A 22,841-nucleotide genomic window follows, 5' to 3' on the forward strand; every position below is an offset into this window, starting at 1 on the left:
GGGTCATGCGGAGGTATTTGTAAGGGACCAAGAGAGAGAACATTGTATCTGCGAAGAGCAGTGGATTCCAGGCCACGATCGTTCGACAGCATCCTGCAGCAGAACCCAGGGAAAAGCATCATGGGAGAAAACTTTTCAGAAGAGTTAGAATTTAGTGATGACTGCGTGAAGGATATTTTATTGCTCATCGGGAGAAAAAGCTGACCCATGAGGATGCACACTCGCATTTGGTTTGTTTGATATACTCTGATTCAAAAAGCTGACCCTGGCTGGGATGCCTGGGTGGCTCAGTCTGTTAAGCATCTGCCTTCAGCTCAGGTCATGATTTCAGGGTCCTGGGATGGAGCCCTCAGCAGCCCTCCTCCCTGCTTGCACGCTCTCTCTCTCTCTCTCTCTAATAAATGAATGAAACTTTTTTTTAAAAATGGCCCTGGTAATAAGGAAAAACCAAGCACGTCCTCAGGTGTCATTCTTCCAGTCTCAAGACCACAGGGCTGCATACACGCCCTCAGATCCCCCACCATCTTTAGGATGGGTATGTCACCAGACCCTGTACCCCTCCCCAGTGGCTGAACTGGAAAGTCCAGCCCATTAACTCCTGTGTTCTGCTGCTGTGTAGAATCTGCTCTACCTGAAGCGAGCTTGACCAGCATCCAGCATCCGTGGATGGAGCATTGGAGGACCCACTAACTGAGCACTGTGGTCCAAGCTTGCCTGTACCACACAGGGCAGATGCCAGCGTGTCATCTGCTGACACCCATAATTTAGAAAGGGTATTGGTTCGTGACCATTTGCACGTGGCCGGAAGAAACAACCCAGTTAGCATACTCAGCAAATACTTGCTGGAAGCTGGCCGTCCAGAGTGAATCAGAGTCATCCCTCAGCTGAGTGCAACTCCAAAGACAAACAGGAAAATGGAGAAGTCATGAAGCTGCTCCTTATTTCTCCCTGGTAACCCTGAAACTCAGTCCTAACTTAAAAGGTATACGCCATGGTGCAAATGGACGTCCTCCTCTATGCCAACCTGGAAGCCATCTCTAGGACTGATCTGTTCCACCTGCTTCCACCTCTGACCACAGACAGATTTTATAGGTCAGGGCTTGGAATCAAAAAGTAAGTTAAATCCACTTGACTCCAAATTCACTAATGTGAAATTTGTGATCATTCTGGAATTATCCAGTTATAATCGACTTTCAATAAAATAAGTCCTGCTAAGCTAGTCGATAGTCTGAATAATATGACAGAGGTAGAATGATTTGCCTACTCGTTTAACAGATTTTTCTTGTGCTGTGCACTCTGCTCCCCGAGGAGAGCCTGGAGAGCCAGAGGGGCATGGACACAGCCACCTTGAAGCACCCAGGTTAACGGGAAAGACAAACATTAAACAATGATCGCCCAGTTAACCACTGAAGTCAATTATTACCAGTGCTACAAAGGAGTGGGCATAGCCAACTATGAAAGCATGTAATGGGGAGACTTACAATGGCCTGAAGAAGCAGACTCATTGAAGGGTCATGTGAACTGGGTTCTGAAGTATAGGTAGGAGTTAAGCAGTTAATAGGGGAAAGGTGAAAGTAAAGAATCCCAGGCAGAGGCAACAGTGTGTGCAAAGGCTCTGAGCCATGCTCTGGAGAGCCAACCATGGGAGGGAAGATAGTCCAGTAGGAAGATGGAAAGGAAGGCTCTTTGTTAAGGAGGTTGATTTTCATTCTTTAAAACTGGAAAGCCACTGAGGGACTCTAAGCCAGAGCCTGGCATGGAGAGTTGGAGTCTTAACAAGCAGTTCCTGAACGCAATGCTGAGAATGAAAAAGGAATAGCCCAAGGGACTTAGCCCAAAACAGGGCACAAGACAGATCTGCGCTACACTCCAAGAAGTGTGTTTCAGCAGCAATGACAGTGAGCCATGAAGCCAAGCACAGAGTGATAGTTTCCCCCAAATGTTCACAAGATAGACGCCACCACATCCTTCTGCACCCATGTCTCGACCATGGGTGACTCGGATTGATTTCATCCTTAACCCCGAGCTCCAGCTCCACGGGGCCGCAGGCAGGAGAAGGGGCCCCCTATTTAGTGACACGAAAAGATCAGCCTAATTTCTCAGATGGTCTTAATCCCCAAGACGCTTCTCAACAGAGTTGCTTCTCAACAGAATTTCTCCTTCTGTCTCACGCCTTTTTTTCTCTGCCTCAGTTTGCCCTCCAGAAAAATGGAGCATAAAGAAACCCAATTCAGAGCATTCCCACATTTATTCGGTTTCTGTGTTGGTGAGTTAACTCTACAAAGGCAAAAAGACTTCTTTTTGGGTCAAGGAATTTTCTTTCTAGTTGAGGAGAAAATGAAGCAACCATCAATTCCCAAGACATACGGGTTTTGATAGGTGACAGTGACAATATGGCAAGAGCTCTGGAAAAGGGAAACCCAGGGTGGTGTGAGGACAAGGGAGAGCCTGGGAGTCAGGGACGAGGCCAGCCTAATGGTAGTAGACACAAAGCCCTCTGTGGGCCTCCAAAGAAATGTACTTCACAAATCTGAGTTTGTATTATTATTAATATTAGTAATAAACTACCATGAACTACATTAATATCCAGGCGCTATGAGATGAGGAAGGTCTTGAGGAAGCCCCAATGGTTGGCATTTAAAATTTGCATAATGGATTTATTTTAATTAGTTTAACACTTCATTCTGAGTAGTCTTAAAATTCTCCTGGGCAGCTTTTTTGTTCTTTTAGCTGTCAAAATTGATACTCAATCCTCCTGCCAACAATAAATCGAACATTGGGCTACTGCTTGCTGAGTGGATTCAAGTTCTGCCCATTCTCTTTACTGCAAAACTTGAGTTATTAATTCACGTGGCAAAGGGCCTTTGGTTGGATTTGACTAGCAAAATCTAATTCACAACGGGGCCAACCTTATTAGAAATCCCAAAGGCTTAATACAGGTTCCTAAAGATTTCTAGAACCAGAGGAAAATTAACAAATATTACAAGGGATAGATATTGGCTCCATATTGGTTTTCACCAAAAATGCCTATGTCTGGAATTTTGTTGAGTTCAAGTGCAGATTTAAAAGAAATATATTGGGGCGCCTGGGTGGCTCACAGGGTTAAGCCTCTGCCTTTGGCTCAGGTCATGGTCCCAGGGTCCTGGGATCGAGCCCCACATCAGGCTCTCAGCTCAGCGGGAAGCCTGCTTCCCCTTCTCTCTCTGCCTACTTGTGATCTCTCTCTCTCTGTGTCAAATAAATAAATAAAATCTTTAAAACAAAAAAAAAAAAAAAAAAGGAAATCTATCTTAAAGCCCAGTGTATTACTGACATTCAAAGGTGTCTTCTGCTCCTGGTGTGTGTTTGACCAGTTGGCCCATTGGGTCCACTGATACTATTTTTCCTCTTCTTTCTAGATGGGCAGTGATGATAGCAAATATAAGCATGAGAAGTTTTTAAACTACAGACTCTAAAACCCAGCAAGGCAGGCACCTGCAGCCCCCATCGCTGTAACAGGTACAGAACCAACCCAAGGAAACAGTTTCCATTCTCAGCTACCGTGCTGAAGAGCTCCACTGGGCATGGGAAGTCTAGGGTGTGGGACCAGATGTGGAGCCAACTTCTATGGACAATCCCATCCAAACACAGGAAAATCAAATCAGAGTTGAAGAAGCCATCTGAATAAAGGTCTCTTTCCCAGGGCACAGAAATGTGGTTCAAGTACTTCCCCCTTATTCTTGGCTTTGCTTTTTTGCAGTTTTAGTTACCAACGGTCCACCGGGGTCCAGAAGCCCATGCTCCTCCCTCTGATGTATGGTCAGAAGTCAGTAGTAGCCTAACACTACATCGCCGTGCCCACGTCATTCATCCCACATCATCTCATCACATAGACATTCTATCATCTCACATCATCACAAGAAGGGTGAGTACAGATTTTGAGAGAGAGAGACCACAGTCACATAACTTTTATTATAGTATACTGTTATTGTTGTTCTATTTACTATTGGGTATTTGTCATCTCTTACTGGGTCTAACTCATAAATTAAACTCTATTGTAGGTAAAACACAGTATGTATATGATTCAATACTACTGTCTGTGGTGTCAGCCATCCCCTAGGGGTATCCCCTAGGATAAGGGGGGACTACTATATTTTCTGAATATCCAATATGGTTGAACATCTTTTATGACTGTCAGGAATTATGACGCAAACCTCAGATCAGTTAGGGTTCTTTGGCCACTCACCAAAGAAACAGAAACTGGACAAATTCAACTGAAATGGGTAAGTATTAAAAGGAAATTGGAGCCCTTGCAGACTCAAGGTGAAGGTTGAAGTTCCAGGCCAGGAAAGGGTGAGCAGACAGCCCTGCCCCTGGAAAGAACATCCAAGCACATTTCCATCCTAACGTCCTTCCAGAAGAAACCATACAAAGGGCCTGGCCTAGGTATCACAACTGCACTTGGCCCAGAGAGGTCTTGGCAAGCACTGTGACTTTCAGCCCCACCAAAACTAAACACAGAAGGGAGAAGAAATTGTCCCAAATTCTGGTTCAAAGCTGAGTGTTCAAGAAAATGACAAGTATCTGCTAATAGTGGGAGGGATTTAATCGGCTGGAGGCCATTTACTTAACTCTAAGATTCTAAATTTAAATCTCCAATTATCCTATTTTCATCTAAATGTGGAAGTATAGAAACCCCAGTTTTACCATTACCAAGTACAATCATTGCCAAGATCAAGACCCCAGCACTCAGGACACCAGAAACCTCCCTGACTGTATCTGTAAGACCTCAAGATTCAGAAAACTTGACTCACAGTGGTCGAAGTCACTAAGGTCCCCCACCTGACCCCAATAACACAAATTCCAGGACTGGGAACTCAGGCACAGGCTCAGAGCTCAGCAATGCCATCAAGGACCCAGGGCTATTCTGCCCATGAGGCCATCCTCAGCAAACGGACTTCCAACTGTCATTGCTTGTTCTCCAAGACTGCAGAGTAAATGCCTTGGTGTTATGAGTTGAGTTGCATCCCCCAAATTTTAGTATATTAAAGTCTTAACCCCCAGGACCTCAAAATGTGATTTTCTTTGGAAATAGAGTCGTTGCAGATGAAATCAGTTAAGGGGAGCTCATTAGGGTGGGCTCTAATCCAAGAGGACTGGCTCTCTTCTAAAAAGGGGAAATTTGGACACAGAGACACAGATGCAAGAGAGATAATATGAAGACACAGGAGAAGGTGGCCATCTACCAGTCAAGGAAAATGGCCTGGAACAGACCCTTCCCTCATAGCCTGAAGAAGGAACTAACCCCTCTGACACCCGATTTGGGACTTCCAGCCTACTGGACCATGAGATACTAATTGTCCGTTGTGTAAGCTGGCACCCTGTGGCACTTTGCTAGCCCGAGCAAATGCACACCCTCCATCTTGGGCTTTGTGTCTGCCTTTGAAGCAGGAAGAAACAGCACCAACAGAGTGGAGACAACAGGGATTACTCCTTTTATCAGAAAGGCCAGGACTTTCCCCAACATCCGAACACTTCTGTCCCTGTGACTGGCTCTGTGCCACATGGAAAGAGAAACCTGTGGGGAAGGGCATGTGGCTTGCTGGCCAGCCAGCAGGGTCAGAGAGCTGAGGCAGATGCCCTCGGCCTTCTAAAAAGGCTGTGCAGTGCTCTCTGGGGAGATGCAGTCCTGCTATTCAAGGCAGGGCTGAGGAGCACGTAAGTAGAGACTTTCACGGAACAAGCTTATCCAGTTCCTAGAACTTGGGGTCCCTCCTCTCCCCAGCATATCCTGCTCAGTTCTTCCATTCATAAAATCAGGTCAGCCTGCCAACGAGTCAGCACTGGAAACTCACTGTCGGGCTGTGGTCAAGACACAGGAAACAAAAAAACCCCAAAGAAGGCTGGCTTCCAGGACCCAAACACAACACCACTAACCCAACAGCAGCCAACCTGGGCAGGACACCTCCTGCACCATCCCCGGTGCCGGGCCAGGATAGGACCTGGGACACCTGATGTGCAGGCCCTACTCCCTGATGGGAGCCTCTTCGTCTTCCATTGTCTTCCAGTGTTATTGCACTGGCCAGCCAGGCAAGGAGGGAAGAATGCAGTCTTGCTGGCTTCTGCTGCTGCTGTGACCGGGGCCACTGGGTGACAACGTCCTTGTCAGCTAAGGACCCGCCAGATGTTCACTGTCCCAAAGCCCACCACTCGGGCCCACTCGGGGGTCTATATGTGTTATTTTATCTAACTTTTCATGCACTCGTGGACCTATCCTCTGTCTGTGCCCCGCACGTTCTAGGCAGTGGAAGTATGTACCCCAGAAGTAGTGGTCAAGATCCCAGCAGAAGCAGCAGCCTGCAGACAGGACCCAGAAGGAAAGGCAGTGCCCCACCTCACACCCATTCAGATGGCTACCATTAAAAAAACAAAAAACAAAGAAACATGTAAAATAACAAGTGCCAACAGGGATGTGGAGAGATGAACCCCGTACACTACCGGTGGGAATATAAAATGATACAACCACCGTGAAAAACAGGATGGAGTTTCCCAAAGAAATTTAAAGTGGAATTATCATATGATCCAGCAAGTCCCCTTCTAGGTATATGCCCAAAAGAACTGAACACAGCAGGATCTTGAACAGGTATTTGTAGACCCATGTTCATATAAGAGCTTTAGTCACAGTAGCCAAAAGTGGAAGCAGCCTAAATGTTCATTGACAGAAAAATGGATAAACAAAATATAGAATAAACATACAGTGGACTACTATTCAGCCTTAAATAGGAAAGAAACTGGATGGAAGTGGATGATCCTTGAAGACATCATGCTAAGTGAACCAGCCAGTCACATAAACACGTATGTTGTGTGATTCCACTCATATGAGGGACCTAGAATAATCCAATTCATAGAGACAGGAAGTAGACAGTGGCTGCCTGGGGCTGGGGTTGGCAGGGGGTGGGAGGAGTGGATCTGATATCTGATGGGTACAGAGTTTCGGTCTGGGATGCTGTAAGAGTTCTGGAGATGGATAGCAGTCACGGTTGCACCAATATGAATACACTTAACACTCCTAAACTGTACACTTACAAGGTTCAGCTGGTAAATTTTATTTCATGTCAATTGCACCACAATTTAAAAAAAAAGAAAGAAAGAAATGAAATGAAATGAACGAACCGTAAAAGGAGTATAAGCATTAGGGAGACCCCTGCAAGTGGAGCCACTCAGGAAGAGTGGGTGCCGTCCTTCCCACAGTCCCAGGGGACAAGGGGAGCTGTGAGAGCCCAAGCCCAGGGGAAGGGCCGTCGTTAGAGAGGACTGCAGCGTTGCCAAGACCCCACACCACACAAGGAGCAGGGGTGGGGGAGAAATTCCAGGGAATCTGGCTCCCTCCAGGTTCCCCCCGGCATATCCCACTGGTCACACCCAAGGGCAAGTCAGAGAGTTAAGGACCCCCAGGGCACTGCAGGCTCTGGGGGACTGTGCTCTCTTGAGGTGGCTCTGGGACGAGCTCAAGCAGCAGACAGACAGCCTTGTGGCTCCTGAGCTCGTGGCTCGTAACAGTCTCGTGACGGAATAGGCAACAAAGAAGTCACCTTAATTTTAGAGTATGCTCTGTACCACAGAAAAAATAAACCAAGCACGGTGAGAGAAAGCAGGGAGGGGACACCCCCTGAAATGTCAGGGAAGACCTCTCTGCAAAAATGGCACATCAGAACCTTAAAACCTGTATCAGGCAGCGTTCTCCAGCGGACCAGAGCCAGCAGGATGTGTAGATACAGAAAGAGACTGATCTTAAGGAACTGGCTCATGCAGTTATGGGGGCTGGCGCGTCTGACATCTGCCGAGCAGACTGCACACCCAGAGGGACCTAGGGCAGAATTCTCCCTTCCTCTGGAGAGCTCAGTCTCTGAGATCTCTGAGTCTCTGAGTCTCGGCCCATCCACATTATGGGGTGGGGGGTGTAATCTGCTTTACTCAAAGCCCATTGATTTGAATGTTAATCACATCTACAAAATACTTTCATAGCCACAGCTAGGTGTGTCTGAGCAAACACTGGCCACTAGGGCCCAGCCAGGCTGACACATAAAATCAACCATCAGAGGCACCATTACCCATCTGGACCAGTGTGTTGTTCTCACATGGAGCCACTAAGCTGGATATCCCATTCATACCCCGCACGTGTTTCTTTTGCAGAGAAAAAAAAAATCCCACTTTGCAATTGCATCTGGTCAACAGGAAGCTCTAGTTTTGTGGGAAGAGCACTACTCTTCCAGAATCGTCCCACGGAGGCACCCACCAGCTGACCAGGGACAGCCCTCCCAGCTGGCGGATAATGCAGGGCAATAAGAAGTGTACAGACGGGTTCAGCGACTCCTCGAGCATCGGCAGCGTGCTGGACGATGCCGACAGGGAGGTTAGCAGCCTCACAGACCGGGCCTTCCGGAGCTTGTGCATTTCAGAGGACGCATCCTTCAACGACTCTGACCTGACCCTGTCCCCGGACATCACCCGCCAGGTGTTCGGGACTTTTCACCAGGGAACAGTAAGCCACACCCACAGGAAAAGCAGCATCTGGAGCCAGTTACCGTCGCAAGGCACCGAGCATGCGGGCTGGGCGGCCACGTTCCAACAGCTACCCAAGTATGTTCAAGGGGAGGAGAAGTACCCCAAGAGCAGCCCCCCACTGACACCAGCCCAGAGGAGACTGGAAGTGCCCCTTTCCAGCCTGAGGAGCAGCAGCAAGCCGCCTTCGAAAGTGTCATCACTAATTAAATCTTTTGATAGGACTGAGAACCAACGTTGTGACAGCAGGCCTCCGACCAGTAAGCCCCCAGCTCTCAAAAATCCCCCTAAATTTGCTCCTCTTCCAGAAAGTGGTGTCAACTTCTGCTTCGATTCTGCATTTCTGACCGTCAGGAGGGTGCCTGCTGAAGTCTCTAGCACCCATCAGATTAGCCACCAGTCTGGAAGGAAGCACGGAGAGCAGGAGTCCCCCAAGAATCCCGAAATGGCCTGTCACAGCTCCAGCAGCTTCCTCCCAACACCCGATAATGCAGCCAGCTCGTTTGGGTCCAAGTTCCCATCCCCGCCCCACAAGCCAGCCCAGGGTGAGCCCGGAAGAAGTAAGGAGTGGCCCCGCAAGGGAACCTTTCTTCATAGCGAAAACAGTGCTTTTGAGTCGTGGAATGCCCACCAACCAAGGCTGCCTGAGAGAAAGGAGGTCACTGACCCTGTCCCAGAAAGCAAAGCTCCCAAGCATTATGAGGATGCACCCATGTTAAGAGAGCCCCCCGCCCCTGAGCACAGAGTCTCCCCCTGCCAAGTCCGGGCCAGCTGCAGCCAGGAGGAGAAGAGGTTGGCAACAGGAGCTCTCACCACGTCTGGACCCTGGAGAGCTAGGGATCCAGGAGCCCAGGCATTCTCTATAGAGGGAAAAGCATCAAGCTCACAGCCTGACCCTCAGATGAAGCCGACTCAGGCCCCATGGAGAAAACCAAAGCCTGGCAAAGGAAGGAAAGAAAGTCTACCAGATGCTTCGGAAGAGAAGAAGCAGGCCACCAGAAGGGGCCCAGCCTTGTATACAAAGCACAATCCCCAGGATCAATTTCCAGAAGACGAGGCTCTTGACCTGCCCATGGACCCCAACGAGCATTATAGTCCTCCTTTTAACATCAGTAAGCTTCTGACTCCTGTCATCCCCACCAAGCATGTCCTGGAGCCATCCGACAGCCAGCCGGTGGAGATGACCCCAACATCCCCAGGACAGCTGAATGGGTACCAAGAGAAGGAGCTCAGTGAAGGTCAGTCTCGGGACAGCTACAAATCTAAAGCCCCCAGCCTGCTGTTCAACCTCAAGGACGTGCGGAAGCGTGTGAAGAGCACGTACAGCCCCTCACCACTCCTGAAGGGCCTTGAGGAGAAAACCAGAGGCAAGCAAGAACCCGTGAGCAATGGTGTCCTCCTTCCCAATGGGCTGGAGGAGAGCCCTTCAAATGAGCTTCCGAAGGAGAGACCAGCTGATGGCTCTTCCGGGTCGCACATGAATACCCAGAAGGACCCTGAAGCTGACCCCGGTGCAGCCTCTTCAGAGAACTATCTAACTCTTAGCTCACCCCCAGCTACCACCCAAGCCCCTTTCTGCATCAATGGGGAGGGAGCTGACAGAAACAGCTATGAGAAGGACGATGGAGACCCAGAGATGGGCATCATCAGGTTGGGCAAGAGTCCAGACGCTGGCAAACCCTGCCCCAGGAAACGTCTGTCCCTAAGGCTTTGCAGCAGAGAGCCTGAGGCAGGGAAGGCTGCAGAGAAACCTAAGACCCCCAGCCTTGAGAAGGGGTTCCGGAGATCCGTGTCTCAAGAGACAGAACCTGAGAGAGACGCAGGACTGCAGAATCCAAACTTGAACCAGAAATTCTCCCCAGGGCCCCTCTCTCCCGAAGAAGAAGATGTGTTTTACAGTGACACCCAATCAGACTTCATGCCAGGCTTCAAAAGTAAGGCCAAGTTCAGCACCAGCTCTTCAGACCAGTCCTTTGCCTCGTTTGAGGATCAGCAGAAAACGTGGTTCACGGAGAGCCAGCAGGAAGACAAGAGGAATGACGGAAGTGCAGGAGACAGTCGGAAGGATGAGAAGGAGAAAGTGATGGGGAGCGATGAGCGCCAGCACGGTGCCCTGAGCAACGGGCCCGCGTGCGTGCAGGAGCGCAGCAAGGGGGAACCATTGCAAGGAGAAGGGGAAGGTTTGTCTGGATGTAGACCCAGGGAGGCATCGGGAGAGGAGGCTAACTTCAGAGGCACTTGGATGGGGGAAATTAAGGATACAGCCAAAGAATTTACCCCCTCGCCGTCTTCCACTTCAAACAAGCACATACTGTTTGCGATTAAAGACAACACCCTCAGAGCCACCCCCGTGATAAAACCCATCATGCTGCCCCTCCTGAGGACCATGTCATCAGAGGACCCACTGGGCGGCAGCCACAAAGAGGACGACTTGCCAAAGCCAGGCTGGGGAGAAGAGGCCGGTCTTGGTGGCTCTGAGAGCAAGGAAATGGCCAACATCCCGACCCCTGCTAGCATGCAGGACACACACTCGAAGCACACAGCCTGGGAGGGCACGGAGCACCATGGGCGAGTGCCCGGCATGGCCCGGATGGAGATTTCCGAGCCAGTCCCAACCAGAAATGACCCATCTCCTCCACTCATGGGAGAGGGCGAAGGGCTGAAGCCACCCCCAGAGGATGCACATCACCTTGTGGCAAACAAAGGCAAGAACAGTTCCACGGACCAGGGGAAGCTGGATGCTCCAAGGGGTATCCCCACCATCGCTTTGCCCAAAGGCGAGGCAGAAGACCAGCCACCCCCACAGCAGCTGGGAATGTGTTGGGAAGAACACACACAAGATTTCAAAAGTCACTTACTGTCTACACCCAGAGCAAGGCCCCCAGGGAGAAGACTGGTGCCCGGGGAGATGGCTGTTTCTCCTAATGCCAGCTCCCTGGATGAGAGCAGCGCGTGCTCTCCTGCCGCCAGCAGCATCTGGGACGATGCGTCCCAGGCCCCCACGGAGCCGGGCCTGCTGCCAGGGCAGTCCCCTCACCCCAGTCCCTGGGCCGGCCTCTACCCCGCCAGGGTCGCCCGGCGGGAGGACCTGACACACGCCCTCACGTGGGAGGCTGGCTCGGACCCCCAACATGAGCCATCCGCGGAAGACCTCAGGACCCTTTCTCCAAGAGGTTCAGTGCTGGACATGGCCAGCAGCTCCGCAGGCCTCCCTGAGAAACCAGAGCCCCCTGCTCAGCTCGAGAGGGCGGTCGGCAAGCCACCGGCGGTCCCACCCAAAACAGAGAAGGCCCTGCGGCGGGCAAAAAAGCTGGCAAGCAAGAGGAGAAAGACCGATCAACTGCAAGAGAAGCATGGCGGACCCGATGAAGAAAAGCCCTTCCTGGAGGACTGGGAGCGCAGGCCACCATCGCCTGGAGAGAGGGCCCCACCCAGGTTCCCCGAGGTCCGTTCCCTGCCCCCTCCCACCCACCGCCACTCAGTGTCTGCCTTCTCACAGCCACTCAGGAGGCAGCCTGGGGGGCCCCAGTCCCTTATGCCTCTGGTCCCTTACCCTGCCACCCAGAAGGTCCTCCAAGACCCCCAATCTGGAGAGTACTTTGTTTTCGACCTGCCACTCCAGGTGAAAATCAAGACCTTCTATGACCCAGAGACAGGCAAATATGTCAAGGTCCCCATCCCATCCTCTGAGGGGGGTTCCCCTGAGCCTCCCCCACCAAACACACCTGCTTCTCCCTACATGCTGTATCCCCACTTCCGGGCCCTGCCGTTGATGCCGTTGCGCTGCTCCTCTCAGCTCTCCGCCCCCACCTTCTTCAGGCAGGGCCCACACACCCCTGAGGTGGCCAGCCCAGGGTCCCAGAGGGCCCATGAGGCTGGCATGCCAATGGCACCCCCCCAGCACCCAGGGGAGGAGGGGGGAGATGCTCCACGCCTGGGCATCATCTCCACCAATGATCTAGAGGACTTCGCCACAGAAGGCATTTCTTGAGAATTTGCCTTCTTGAGAATTACAGCAGAATAACTCCCCCTCAAATAAACCCAGAAGAACATATTTCCCCTTTCCCCCAAATGATCAGTCACTTACACACACACACACACACACACACACACACACACACACAATCAACATGAACTTAGCCCTGTGAGATCCCAACTCTCTCAAAGGAAGTGGGGATTGAGAAAACTCCACCTGAGGGGCTTCCTGGGGCTCTCCTCCCTGGGAGAGCGCAGTTTGCATAACCCTTCCTGGATCCTGGATCTGTTCCCCTTCCCCCTTTCTTCTTCCCTCCCTTCCTCCCTCCTCTAGCCATGCCATGGGAGTGAGTCCCGCCTGATTCCTGATGGCTGCTCTGCTCAGGCACCCCACCTACTTCTTCTCAAGGGCCAACTCCTGCAGTGAGCCTATTCCCAAGCCCCCAGAAACGCTGCACGGCACTGAGCCCAGCCCTGCCGGGCGAGCAGACCACCCGGCACAGCCTCTCCAGGTCCAGCACCACACAGAGAAGCACCTCCACCCTCGCTCCCATGCTCTAACCATTTCCGGCTCACTTCAGGCAGAAATGGCTAAGGACTGCCCCCAAGGCAACTCTGCAGAAATGCTGATTTGGATAGAATGGGTTTTCTCTACTGAGGAAGCTTTCCTCTGAAGGCTATTTTCTGATAAAGAAAAGGCTACCTTTTAAAAAGTGAAACAAGCTTGCAGATGTGGTTCTGTCCTGGACAGGTCTTCCGTCAGTGGCTGTGGCGGGTCTCCACGGGTGAGTAAAGGGCATTGTGCTGTCCAGGCCTTCCATCACCACCGGCCACACAGGGGCATCACTCTGAACGGAGCAGCCTCGACACCTGCTGCTGTCCCGGTACTCCTCCTGGAGCCTTCCGCACTGGCCCTGCCTTGGCGGGTCGGGGCTCTCCATTCACATCAGGAGACAAAGAGGAGGGAGACCCAAGCTCACCATCGTAGCTGGCCCAGAGAACTGAGTCAGGCCCCAGGGGTCCCAATTTCATGACAGTTAACCTATGCCCCTTGCTCACAGGGAAATGGTATTTTCCCAACTCCCAGGCCTTCGGGGATGTGGAGGGAATATCTAATTCGGGTCAAGGGAGCAAAATGCAATAACCATCTCTGCACCTCTAAGAACAGAGGAGTCCGTGAGCACATGCACACTGTGGGCAACTGTGCTAGGAAGGAAAGCAGGCTGCTTTCACGGGCTTCCACCCAGGTCACCCGCTGAAGCAACTTAATTCTTGTGTTATGGGAAAGACGGGGGCAAACACATCTCCCTCCTTGTTTAGAAAGGGCAGCTGTCGCAGCAGCTGCCGGGACTGTGCTGCCCACATGCCCAGGGACCCCACAAACTGCATCATCCTTGTTCTTTTGGCAAAGATGCTATTTCCAGGCTGGAAAGATGGGAAGGCACAGAACTCACCAAGTCCCAGACTCGCACCCATATGAGGGCTCTTAGTCTTGGTCATGATTTGGATTCAGGATTGTCTACCTATTCATTTTCCCAACAAGTACAGCCACACCTTAATTTCTTTATGACAATACTCCACAAATCCTCTGGCTCGACGCCATGGTGAGACAACCAGACGAAGAGCCAGGAACACAGGCCAGCAGCGATCCAAAGAGTCCGGTTCCCACGAGTCACGCGTTAGGCTGTCAGTGGGAAGAGTGCTCTGTGATCTTGGCTCTCCCACCGTGGCTAAGCAGCTTCTCACCTTGCTTTCATCTTACTAAAGATGAAGAGAAATGGTTAGGAGAAACAGATAGGAAAAAGGATAGCTCATTTAAAATTCTCAGGGCCCAGGAAAAGATTTGCCTAGCAAAAATAGAAACCCTCTGTTAAGTGAAAGTAATAATAATAGTAACAATAACGATGTCCCCGCAAAGAAAAATATACTTAGCTAAAGGGGAGCTTATATATGGGAAGCAGTCATCTTCTGTCTTAGAAACAATATACGCTGAACTATTGATCGAGCTAAAAGCATCAAGGTAGATATTTGGAGATCAAGGTCGACTTCTTTGTGAATGCACAAAAGAAAGAGGGCGGCTGGCAGCATCCAGCTTGCACCCAGAGATCAGGGATTCCTGGGACACCTAGCTCCCCAGCAGGTCAGCCTGAAGGAAGGCCCCCATCAGTTACAGCAAGGTGCCTATGCTCCTAGGAAGCAAATAATGCTTTCAGGGGACAAAACCAATGAAGACTAACTTATCTGCAAATAATGTTCTCCTCTTTCCTTCCTCCCTTCCTCCCTCTTTTCCTCTCTTCCTCCTTTTCTCTCCTTTTCCCTCTTTCTGTTTTCCTCTGTTTCTCCTATTACAAACATTTTCAGAATTCCCATTCTGCTCTGGGCACCTCACTGGGTACTAAAGATATGCCATGATAATTAGATCTGGTCTCCACACCCAAAGAATTAAAATCTAACAGAAAAGAAAAACAATTATAGTCCCATGTGGTAAGTAATTTAATAGCATTATCTAAGGAGCACCTGACTCAGCCCAGGAAAAAAAGGGGTTTCCTACAGGAGACGGCACCTAAGCTGAGTCAGGAAACACCAAGTAGTACATCAACTAATGAAGAAACCAGAAATTCCCCAGTTTTGATCTAGCTATCAAAATCACAATATCACAAGATGACACTTGTGAAATATTAATAGATTGGTCTTACCACGTCAAAGTATAATGGTTTAACTAATTGTTAATTACCATTTTTAATCAGCACCAGAATGAAACCAGTGTAGCCTCATAGGATAGACCTTTATTGATATGTCCCTTCAGCTTTTGAATTAATATTTCACTCCTCCAAGTTACCCCTCCCAAAAAAAACATATTTCTGCTGTTGTGTTTAATAGAACAGTGGTGAGAACTGTGAAACATATTATTTGTGGAAATTGTGGGTCGAAGCCATGCCTGTATCTTCTATTGAGTGCACTAGCCCTTCTATGAGTTATGACCCTTCTAAGTGTTTCCTGGGGAAAGTACATAAATGTACCTCAAGGGTACAATCAAAGGTCCTGGAGCTACTTGGTGGAAAGTGACCAAGAGCTCATGGCAATCCATATGCTATGTACCAGCCTGGGAACCAGGAGGTCTGAGACTGGCCTCCATCCTCACAGCAAACCTCTGAGAGGTATCCTCGTTCGCAAAGGCACTGAGATGTTGAGTAACTTCTCACAGTCACACAGTCACTGAGTGAGAGGGCCACGCCAAGAACTCAGGCGGCTCTCACTTCCACTCTGCGGACTTCCTCAACGCTGCCCTCATGCTTCTCGAAGTGTGGTCAATGGATCAGCCTCCACATCACCAGGGAGCTTGTTAGAAACCCAGACTCTCACCTGCATTTTCACCACATCTCCCACTCATTCACATGTGCAGTAAACTTGGAGAAGTGCTGAGAGCCTCTGGCCTGGAAGGGAGAAGATTCCAGGAGCCAAACCCACAGGAAGAGAGCCTTACATGTAGGTCTGCGAGAGAGGCAGGGAGGCTGAGTCACACCCACTAGGAGAAGGACGTGCCTAATAACTACCCGGCTGTGTCCACCTGGCTAGCGTGGCCTGGGGAGCACTAAGCTCCCCATTACTGGAAATGCCCTAGAAGCTAGTGACCCCTTTTCTAAGACAGGGATGGATTCAACATGTCCTAACTACACCTCTGAGACCCCAGGCTGCACTTAAGGTCCAGTACGACAATGTTGTGGGTCCGAAGTCTGAACGGGCAGGGCCACAGGAGTGAAATATATGAATGAAACATTTGTAATTGAAAGTGGAGCTGGAGGCAAAACCCAAATTGCATGCACGTGGAAAGCATTTGGGCCCAGATAACAATATGACGTTATGTGCAATTGTCTTATATGAGCCTATGTTATTCAGATATAAAGTCCAAGGTAAGCAGAGAGGGCTCCAGACCATGTCGCCACCTGCTTATGTATCCTTAGTGTCACCCCAGCAGGACATCTGAGCAGATGGCTCCACCTTTGAGCGGGACTCTTTGTAGATCCAGAACTGCAGCTGATTCTGGAGAATTCTCTCCCTCACCCGCTGGCTCTCAGACAGGAAGCCCACACCGGCCTGGGCTTGGCCATCACCTGCACTCTTGCTAACAGGACAGCCCTGGCTCCACTTCCCGTTTACCTCATCAGCCTCCCCAAGTGTGGGAAAAGGGCAGCTGTAAATGGAAAATCTCCCCGGGGGACTCGGGGACACCCAGATGAATCAATACCATCCTAAGCAAGCTCCCATTCAAATGGCCCAGCACTGCCTGGGCCCCGAGTTCCCACCAGCAGAGTCACTTCAGTAGAGGGATATGAGGAAGAAGGGCCCATCTGGGTTTGCCCATGGGCAGGCACTCCTTCTCCAGGTGGGAAGCTGTGGACAGGCAAAGGCATAGCCAGGTTCTAGAACAGTCCAGCACAGCCACAGACTTGCCAGAGCCAGGCCCAGGTATTCCCTGAAACTCTGAAAGGAACCCATGGATGGATCTCCTCAGAAGAGAGGAACTAGGGCTCCCTTCCGTGGGGGCAGAGCCCATGCTCCCGACACACAAGGAGATAATGGGGGATTAAGGAGCTATGCACATCATCATCGCCAAGCAAAGCCAGTCTTGGCTGTGTTCATCATTCATCCAAATACAGTTTTGCTTTTAAGTCTTCTCACTGTTTTAGCACTGTTCTCCAGCTCAGCTTATTCTGGGCACTGCCACGCTGACACCATTTTCCAGGTCCTTCCATGCCATCAATTCTCCTCCTGGGTCCCAGCCCTGACCTCCATCTCTCAGTCCCATCTTTCCCAAGCTCAAAGTGTGCCTTGCTCTGTTTAGAGCCCTCTCATCCCCCTTCATCATAACGCATTGAGTGACATTGTGGGTGCCTGCCATCCTGTCTTCTACGGTCAGTCCTGTTTTCCTCTGAATTTGGAAAATTTGAGGTGGATGTGCTCTTCTTTCACATTTACAAACTCTAGATGACATGGTCAGTTTCACTTGGCATTCCTGTGCTTTCAGCAGCCCATTCTTCCCTGCTGATTAAGATGGAAACTGCTAGCAAGCCAGCTCAAGAACTGACTGAGTGGTCTGTTTCTAGCAGTGATTCTCAGCCAACACTGCCATAGTGGGGCCCATCCCTGCTCTTCCTTGCACCGGTGGCCTATTGCGTACCTGTGTGAGGAGTATGTGGAGGGCTGATCCACTGCCCCAGGCAATGTGATTTCAATGGCCTCCCCATCAGTTCTGACCCACACACGTTTATCATATCTCTTCTGCCAAGTTTACTGACTTCCCGGAAGGTGGATACCTTCTGATGGAAACCTTTGGACCCAAGTTCAACATCACTATTCATAAAGAAAATGCAAATCAAAACTACAAAGATATATCACAACAAAGCCATTAGGATGGCTAGTATTTTAAGAAAGAAAGGAAGGAAGAGGAAAACAAGTGTTGGTGAGGATGTGGAGAACTTGGAACCCTTGTGCACTGCTTGTAGGAATAGAAAATGGTGCAGCCGCTGTAAAAAACAGTATGGCGGTTACTCAAAAAGCTAAACATAGAATTACCATAGGGTCTAGAAATTCCATGTCTGGGTAGATACACAAAAGAACTGAAAACAGAAACTCAAGCAGATATTTGCACACCCCTTTTCATAGCAGCATTATTCGTAAAAGAGCCAAAAGCTAGAAACAACCCAAATGTCATCAACAGATGAATGGACAAACAAAATGTCATCTATCCGTACAATGGAATACTATTCAGCCTTAAAAAGGAAGCAAATTCAGACACAGGCTGCAAGGGTGAACCTTGAGGACACTATGCTGTGCGCAATAAACCAGTCACAGAAGGACAAATATTGTGTGATTCCACTTTTACAAGGTGCCCGAGTAGTCAAATTCACAGAGACAGAAGGTAAAATGGCAGTTGCCAGAGCCGGGGGGAGGGAGGATGGGGAGTTGATGTTTCATGGCTGCAGAGTTCCAGCTGGGGAAGATCAGAAAAGTCTGGAGGTGGCTGGTGGTGAATGTATTTACATGTACACTTGAGGATGGCTAAAATGGCCAGTTTTATAGTGTGTATATTTTGTCACAATTTAAAGAAAAGAACAGAAACACAAAGCCGTCGACCAACACAAATAGTCCATTCATGTCAAGGCACAACAGAAGCACTGGAGTTCAAAGGAAACAGTGTCCCTCCTGGGGAACAAGAACAGACTGGGCTCCATCTTCTCGTGGAGACAAAGGCGCAGGATTCGGGACTGTGGGCCAAATTGAGAAGGGGTGGGGGCCCACTCAGACCCACCCTCTGGTGATAGCAGAGCAAGCATAGCTGACTCCACAGAGAAACATGGAGAAAGGAACAGCTCTCCTTTCAAGCCACCTCCTCTGCTTCTGGCCTTCCCAGCTCAGCGCTCAATGCCTGAGCCACAGTCCCCATTCCCACTGCTCCCAGTCTCTTGTCCCCAATTCAATGAGACCCCAAACCTGTGGCTTCTATCTCCAGACATCAGTCAATATGCACCCCACCCTCCCACCCTGACTGCTGTTACAGCCCCCCCCCCCCACTGCTCCCACCCCTCGTATGATCCCCTTCCACTCTCCCCACAGGGAATCCAAAGCCCTGAATAATGCTGCACCCTGATCCAGAATGTTCTAGCACTTCCTGCTCACCTCAGCAGAGTCTGCTCCAGAGGAAGAAAATGCATGGCTGCCACATACTGGGACCTCCATTCTCAGGGTCTCATCTCCTGCCTCCTTGGACTCCAGCCATCCTGGGCTTCTCTGAGTTGACCAAATGGCCCATTTCCAACTCTTTGCATATTCTCTGACCCCTCCACAGGAGGTCAGGTCTGCGTCTCCTGGCCCACTAGTCTGTGCCCAACAGGATAGAGTTGGTGTGCGATGAATGCCAAGACCAGGTCAAAAAACACCAGGCCACATTCCCCAGTCCCCTGGAACATGCAGTCCTCAAGTCTCCAGCATGTCTGTGGAGCAGACCACATCCCCTGGCTCACTCTGCTGTAAGGAAACCAACGCTGACCATGTGGAGATGGTCCAGAGAGGCCCTAAGGATATGTGGAGAGAGAGGGAGAGACCCCGGCCCTCTTTTTCCAGCTCCTGCCTCTGGCTGCCTGAGCCCCAACCACCTCACCAAGATGTTCCCAGATTCCTGACCCATAAAACCATGAGAGATAATAAACTAACTGTTGTTATTTTAAGCCACTAAGCTTCAGAGTGGTTTGTGACCCAGCAAGAAATGACGGGAACTCTCTTTTTCTGCCAGTCTCCATTCCCTGTCCACTCTCACCGTGTCCCTGTCAGCCTCCTCTTGTCTAACTCCTGTGTGCCCTAAGTCTCCCAGCTTAGCCCGTGTCCTCTTGGAGGCCATTCCCAATGCCCTCGCTTTCGACCATGCACCTCACTCTCCCCATCTGCAGGCCCATGTGCTTCCCCCATCACAGCACAGACTGTAACTGTCTATTTAACTGTCTCCCTCACCTATCCAATGGTCGGTTCTGGAGGGAGGAATCTCACCTATCCGCATCATCACTGCATCCCCAGTGCCTAGCATGGTGTGAGGTCCTAGGTAGGCAACAGGTAAACATCATGGAACTCAGCAGGATTCTCCTTTTATTTTGTTTTGTTTTAATATTTTATTTAAGTAATCTCTGCACCCAGTGTGGGGCTTGAACTCATGACCCTGAGATGAAGAGTTACATGCTCCTCCAACTGAGCCATCCAGGCAAGCCACCCCAGGGATTCTTTATACTGGAAGAGTGGAATCGAATAAGAAGGAACTTTTGGGAAAACAACCCATGCCATTTTTATCTTTTTTCCTGACTTTCCCACCTAGTTGTTGACACCATGTAGATGAGTCAACCCAATCCCAAACCAGAGCAGTCACTCTGCTCTCCTGACCCTGTATGAGAGGCAGCCAGGCAGGCCATGGCCCCACAGATGGGGTCTCAGGGACCTGAGGTCCAAGAACAGATGTCCCACAATGGACCCCAAGAGTCAGCGTTCACATTTAACTAATGTTCTTTGATGAGAAATTCACACCTGCCAACAAAAGGAGGCCAAGGCTTGCCCCATGCTCACGAAAACATCCAAAACCCAAATTAGAAACCAACTCTTTTTTGGTTTGGTGATGATAAAATGAGGAGGACATTAAACAAATTGCATTACGTGAAAGCAGTGAGTGGACCTGAGCTCTGTGTTTACTACCACGGGAAGACTCCGCGGCAGACCCTGGTCTTCTGAAGTCTTTCACAACATTTGGCTGCCAAGTGGGAAGGCCAGGCTAGTTTAGATGGAGTTTAACTCTTAAGTCCCCTAAAGGAAATCAAGGTTGCCCTCATTCAGGATAAGGAGGGTAAATTCAGCTGGTTGTCCTTTTCTCACTTCCCCTCAATCCAATGAAATCATCTAGTTTCAGTTCCATAGAGGGAGCAATAAATATTATGACAGGGAAAAAATGGCTCTAAAAGATAAATAGCATCACGACCTAAGGTGCCCACACATCCAGTTTAACTCTGTCACTAGGATTTGAATATAATCAGCGTGGAAAAGCGTTAGAAAGTCCTAGAGGAGACAATGCTTGATATCTTCATGTCTCAATTTCTCTATGAGGTTTTGAAACAGGGTGACTCCAAAGTTTCTTGGGAAGTCCAGTCAGCCACTAAGATATCCCTAAAAGTTTCAACAGCTTCTTTTGAGTGTGTTCTTGAGGGTTCAAGAAGTTAGAAGACCCCAACTAAAACCATGAGTTAAAGGACCCCCAAGCACACCATCTTCCCAGAGCACATTATCCTGCTGACAGAGCCGGCCCACCCAGCCTGGGGAAAGACCTTTCCCGTCCTGTGCTCTGCAGAGCAGGGAGGGAGGGGGCAGAGCAGAAGCTGCCAGAAGCTGGAGGAAGGAAGAGAGAAGCCATATGCTATTTACTCCCCAGATGCCCACAACATACTTGAATCTAATCTGAATCCTCCAAGCTTTGGCAGACGATGCTAAGGAAAAGGGTTCTTCTAAGTAAATCTAAGCCCCCTTGTTGCTAGCCTGGGAGGAGATTTGTAAGGTTCAAAATGACCCTCCCTGCACCTTTCTTCTCACCCACCTTCCCTGCCACCTGAGGAGGGACTCCAGCAAACCTGAAGAGATATGTCCTCCAAGGTGAGGTCCATAGGCCCATCCAATCTGACCGTTTTTTTTTTTTAAGATTTTATTTATTTATTCGACAGAGAGAGATCACAAGTAGGCAGAGAGGCAGGCAGAGAGAGAGGGGATAACAGGCTCCTGCTGAGCAGAGAGCCCAATGCAGGGCTCAATCCCAGGACCCTGGAATCATGACCTAAGCGGAAGGTAGAGGCTTTAACCCACTGAGCCACCCAGGTGCCCCCAATTTGACCATTTTTATTTAAACCAAGAATCTTTGGAATTTTTCATAGAAACTTGATATTAACAGAAATCTGCCTAAAAAAACTATTTTATCATATTCCAGGAGTGAGCTCCTGAGTTTACCAAACACTGAAATCTGCCACTATCCCTACTAAAGTGTGTGTTGTGAAAGCATGCCTCTTCTGCCTCCCCTCTGGATAGCAGGGCTTCCTCTACAACAAGCAGCAGTTTTTAGACATGGGACAGCAGGCAGCAGAGGACCGCAATCCTGAAGAGAAGGGAAACAGGTAAGGTGAGCCCCAAGATTTCACCAGCTTATTGTCTAGAGGCAATTTCCAGGCTTTCAGTTCAGGGAGGGGAAACCCAAATAGAACCCAGCAGGGTGGATTTGTGGATGCACAGATTAGAGTTTGAAGAGTTCAAGAATATCAGAATTTTCAGGGCAGATTTCAGGGGGAGGGGCTGTCTAGAAAGAAAGTTCTGGAAATCTGCAAAAGGGAACCCCTTGAGTCTTCTTTACATAAATATACATATGTTCGAGGGGGAACCACCAAAGCCAGGACAGAATCACTAGAAATGCATAGATGGCACAATTCCCAGAGCTCATGCAAAGTCAAGAATAGCTTATCTCTCACTAATTAGAATAGAAATGCCTCCCGTGCACAGGGCATTAGGTAGAATCTTCAGGGGAGCATCAACTCCCCTGTAATGGAGCTAAACACATCTTAGAATAAAGACTCACTAGATCTGCCCTCTGGAAGGTGGGCGCCTGGGTGGCTCAGTCAGTTAAGCAGCTGACTCTTGATTTGGGCTCAGGTCATGATCTCAGGTCCTGGGATGGCGCCCAGCATTGGGCTCCACACTCAGCAGGGAGTCTACTTGATGATTCTCTCTCCTTCTCTCTTGGCCCCTCCTGCTGTGCT

At 49.8% G+C, this 22,841-nt stretch overlaps 1 protein-coding gene across 1 annotated transcript; it reads left to right on the plus strand.

Annotated features, from left to right (window-relative positions):
* The first annotated feature begins 8,311 nt into the window (after positions 1-8,311).
* Positions 8,312-12,532, plus strand: C13H10orf71 (chromosome 13 C10orf71 homolog). Its single transcript, XM_046026541.1, has one exon. The coding sequence runs from the start codon at positions 8,312-8,314 to the stop codon at positions 12,530-12,532; it is 4,221 nt and encodes a 1,406-aa protein (XP_045882497.1).
* The last annotated feature ends 10,309 nt before the right edge of the window (positions 12,533-22,841 follow it).

The sequence above is a fragment of the Meles meles genome, chromosome 13, assembly GCF_922984935.1.
Source record: "Meles meles chromosome 13, mMelMel3.1 paternal haplotype, whole genome shotgun sequence".
In the NCBI taxonomy this organism is placed as follows: domain Eukaryota; kingdom Metazoa; phylum Chordata; class Mammalia; order Carnivora; family Mustelidae; genus Meles; species Meles meles.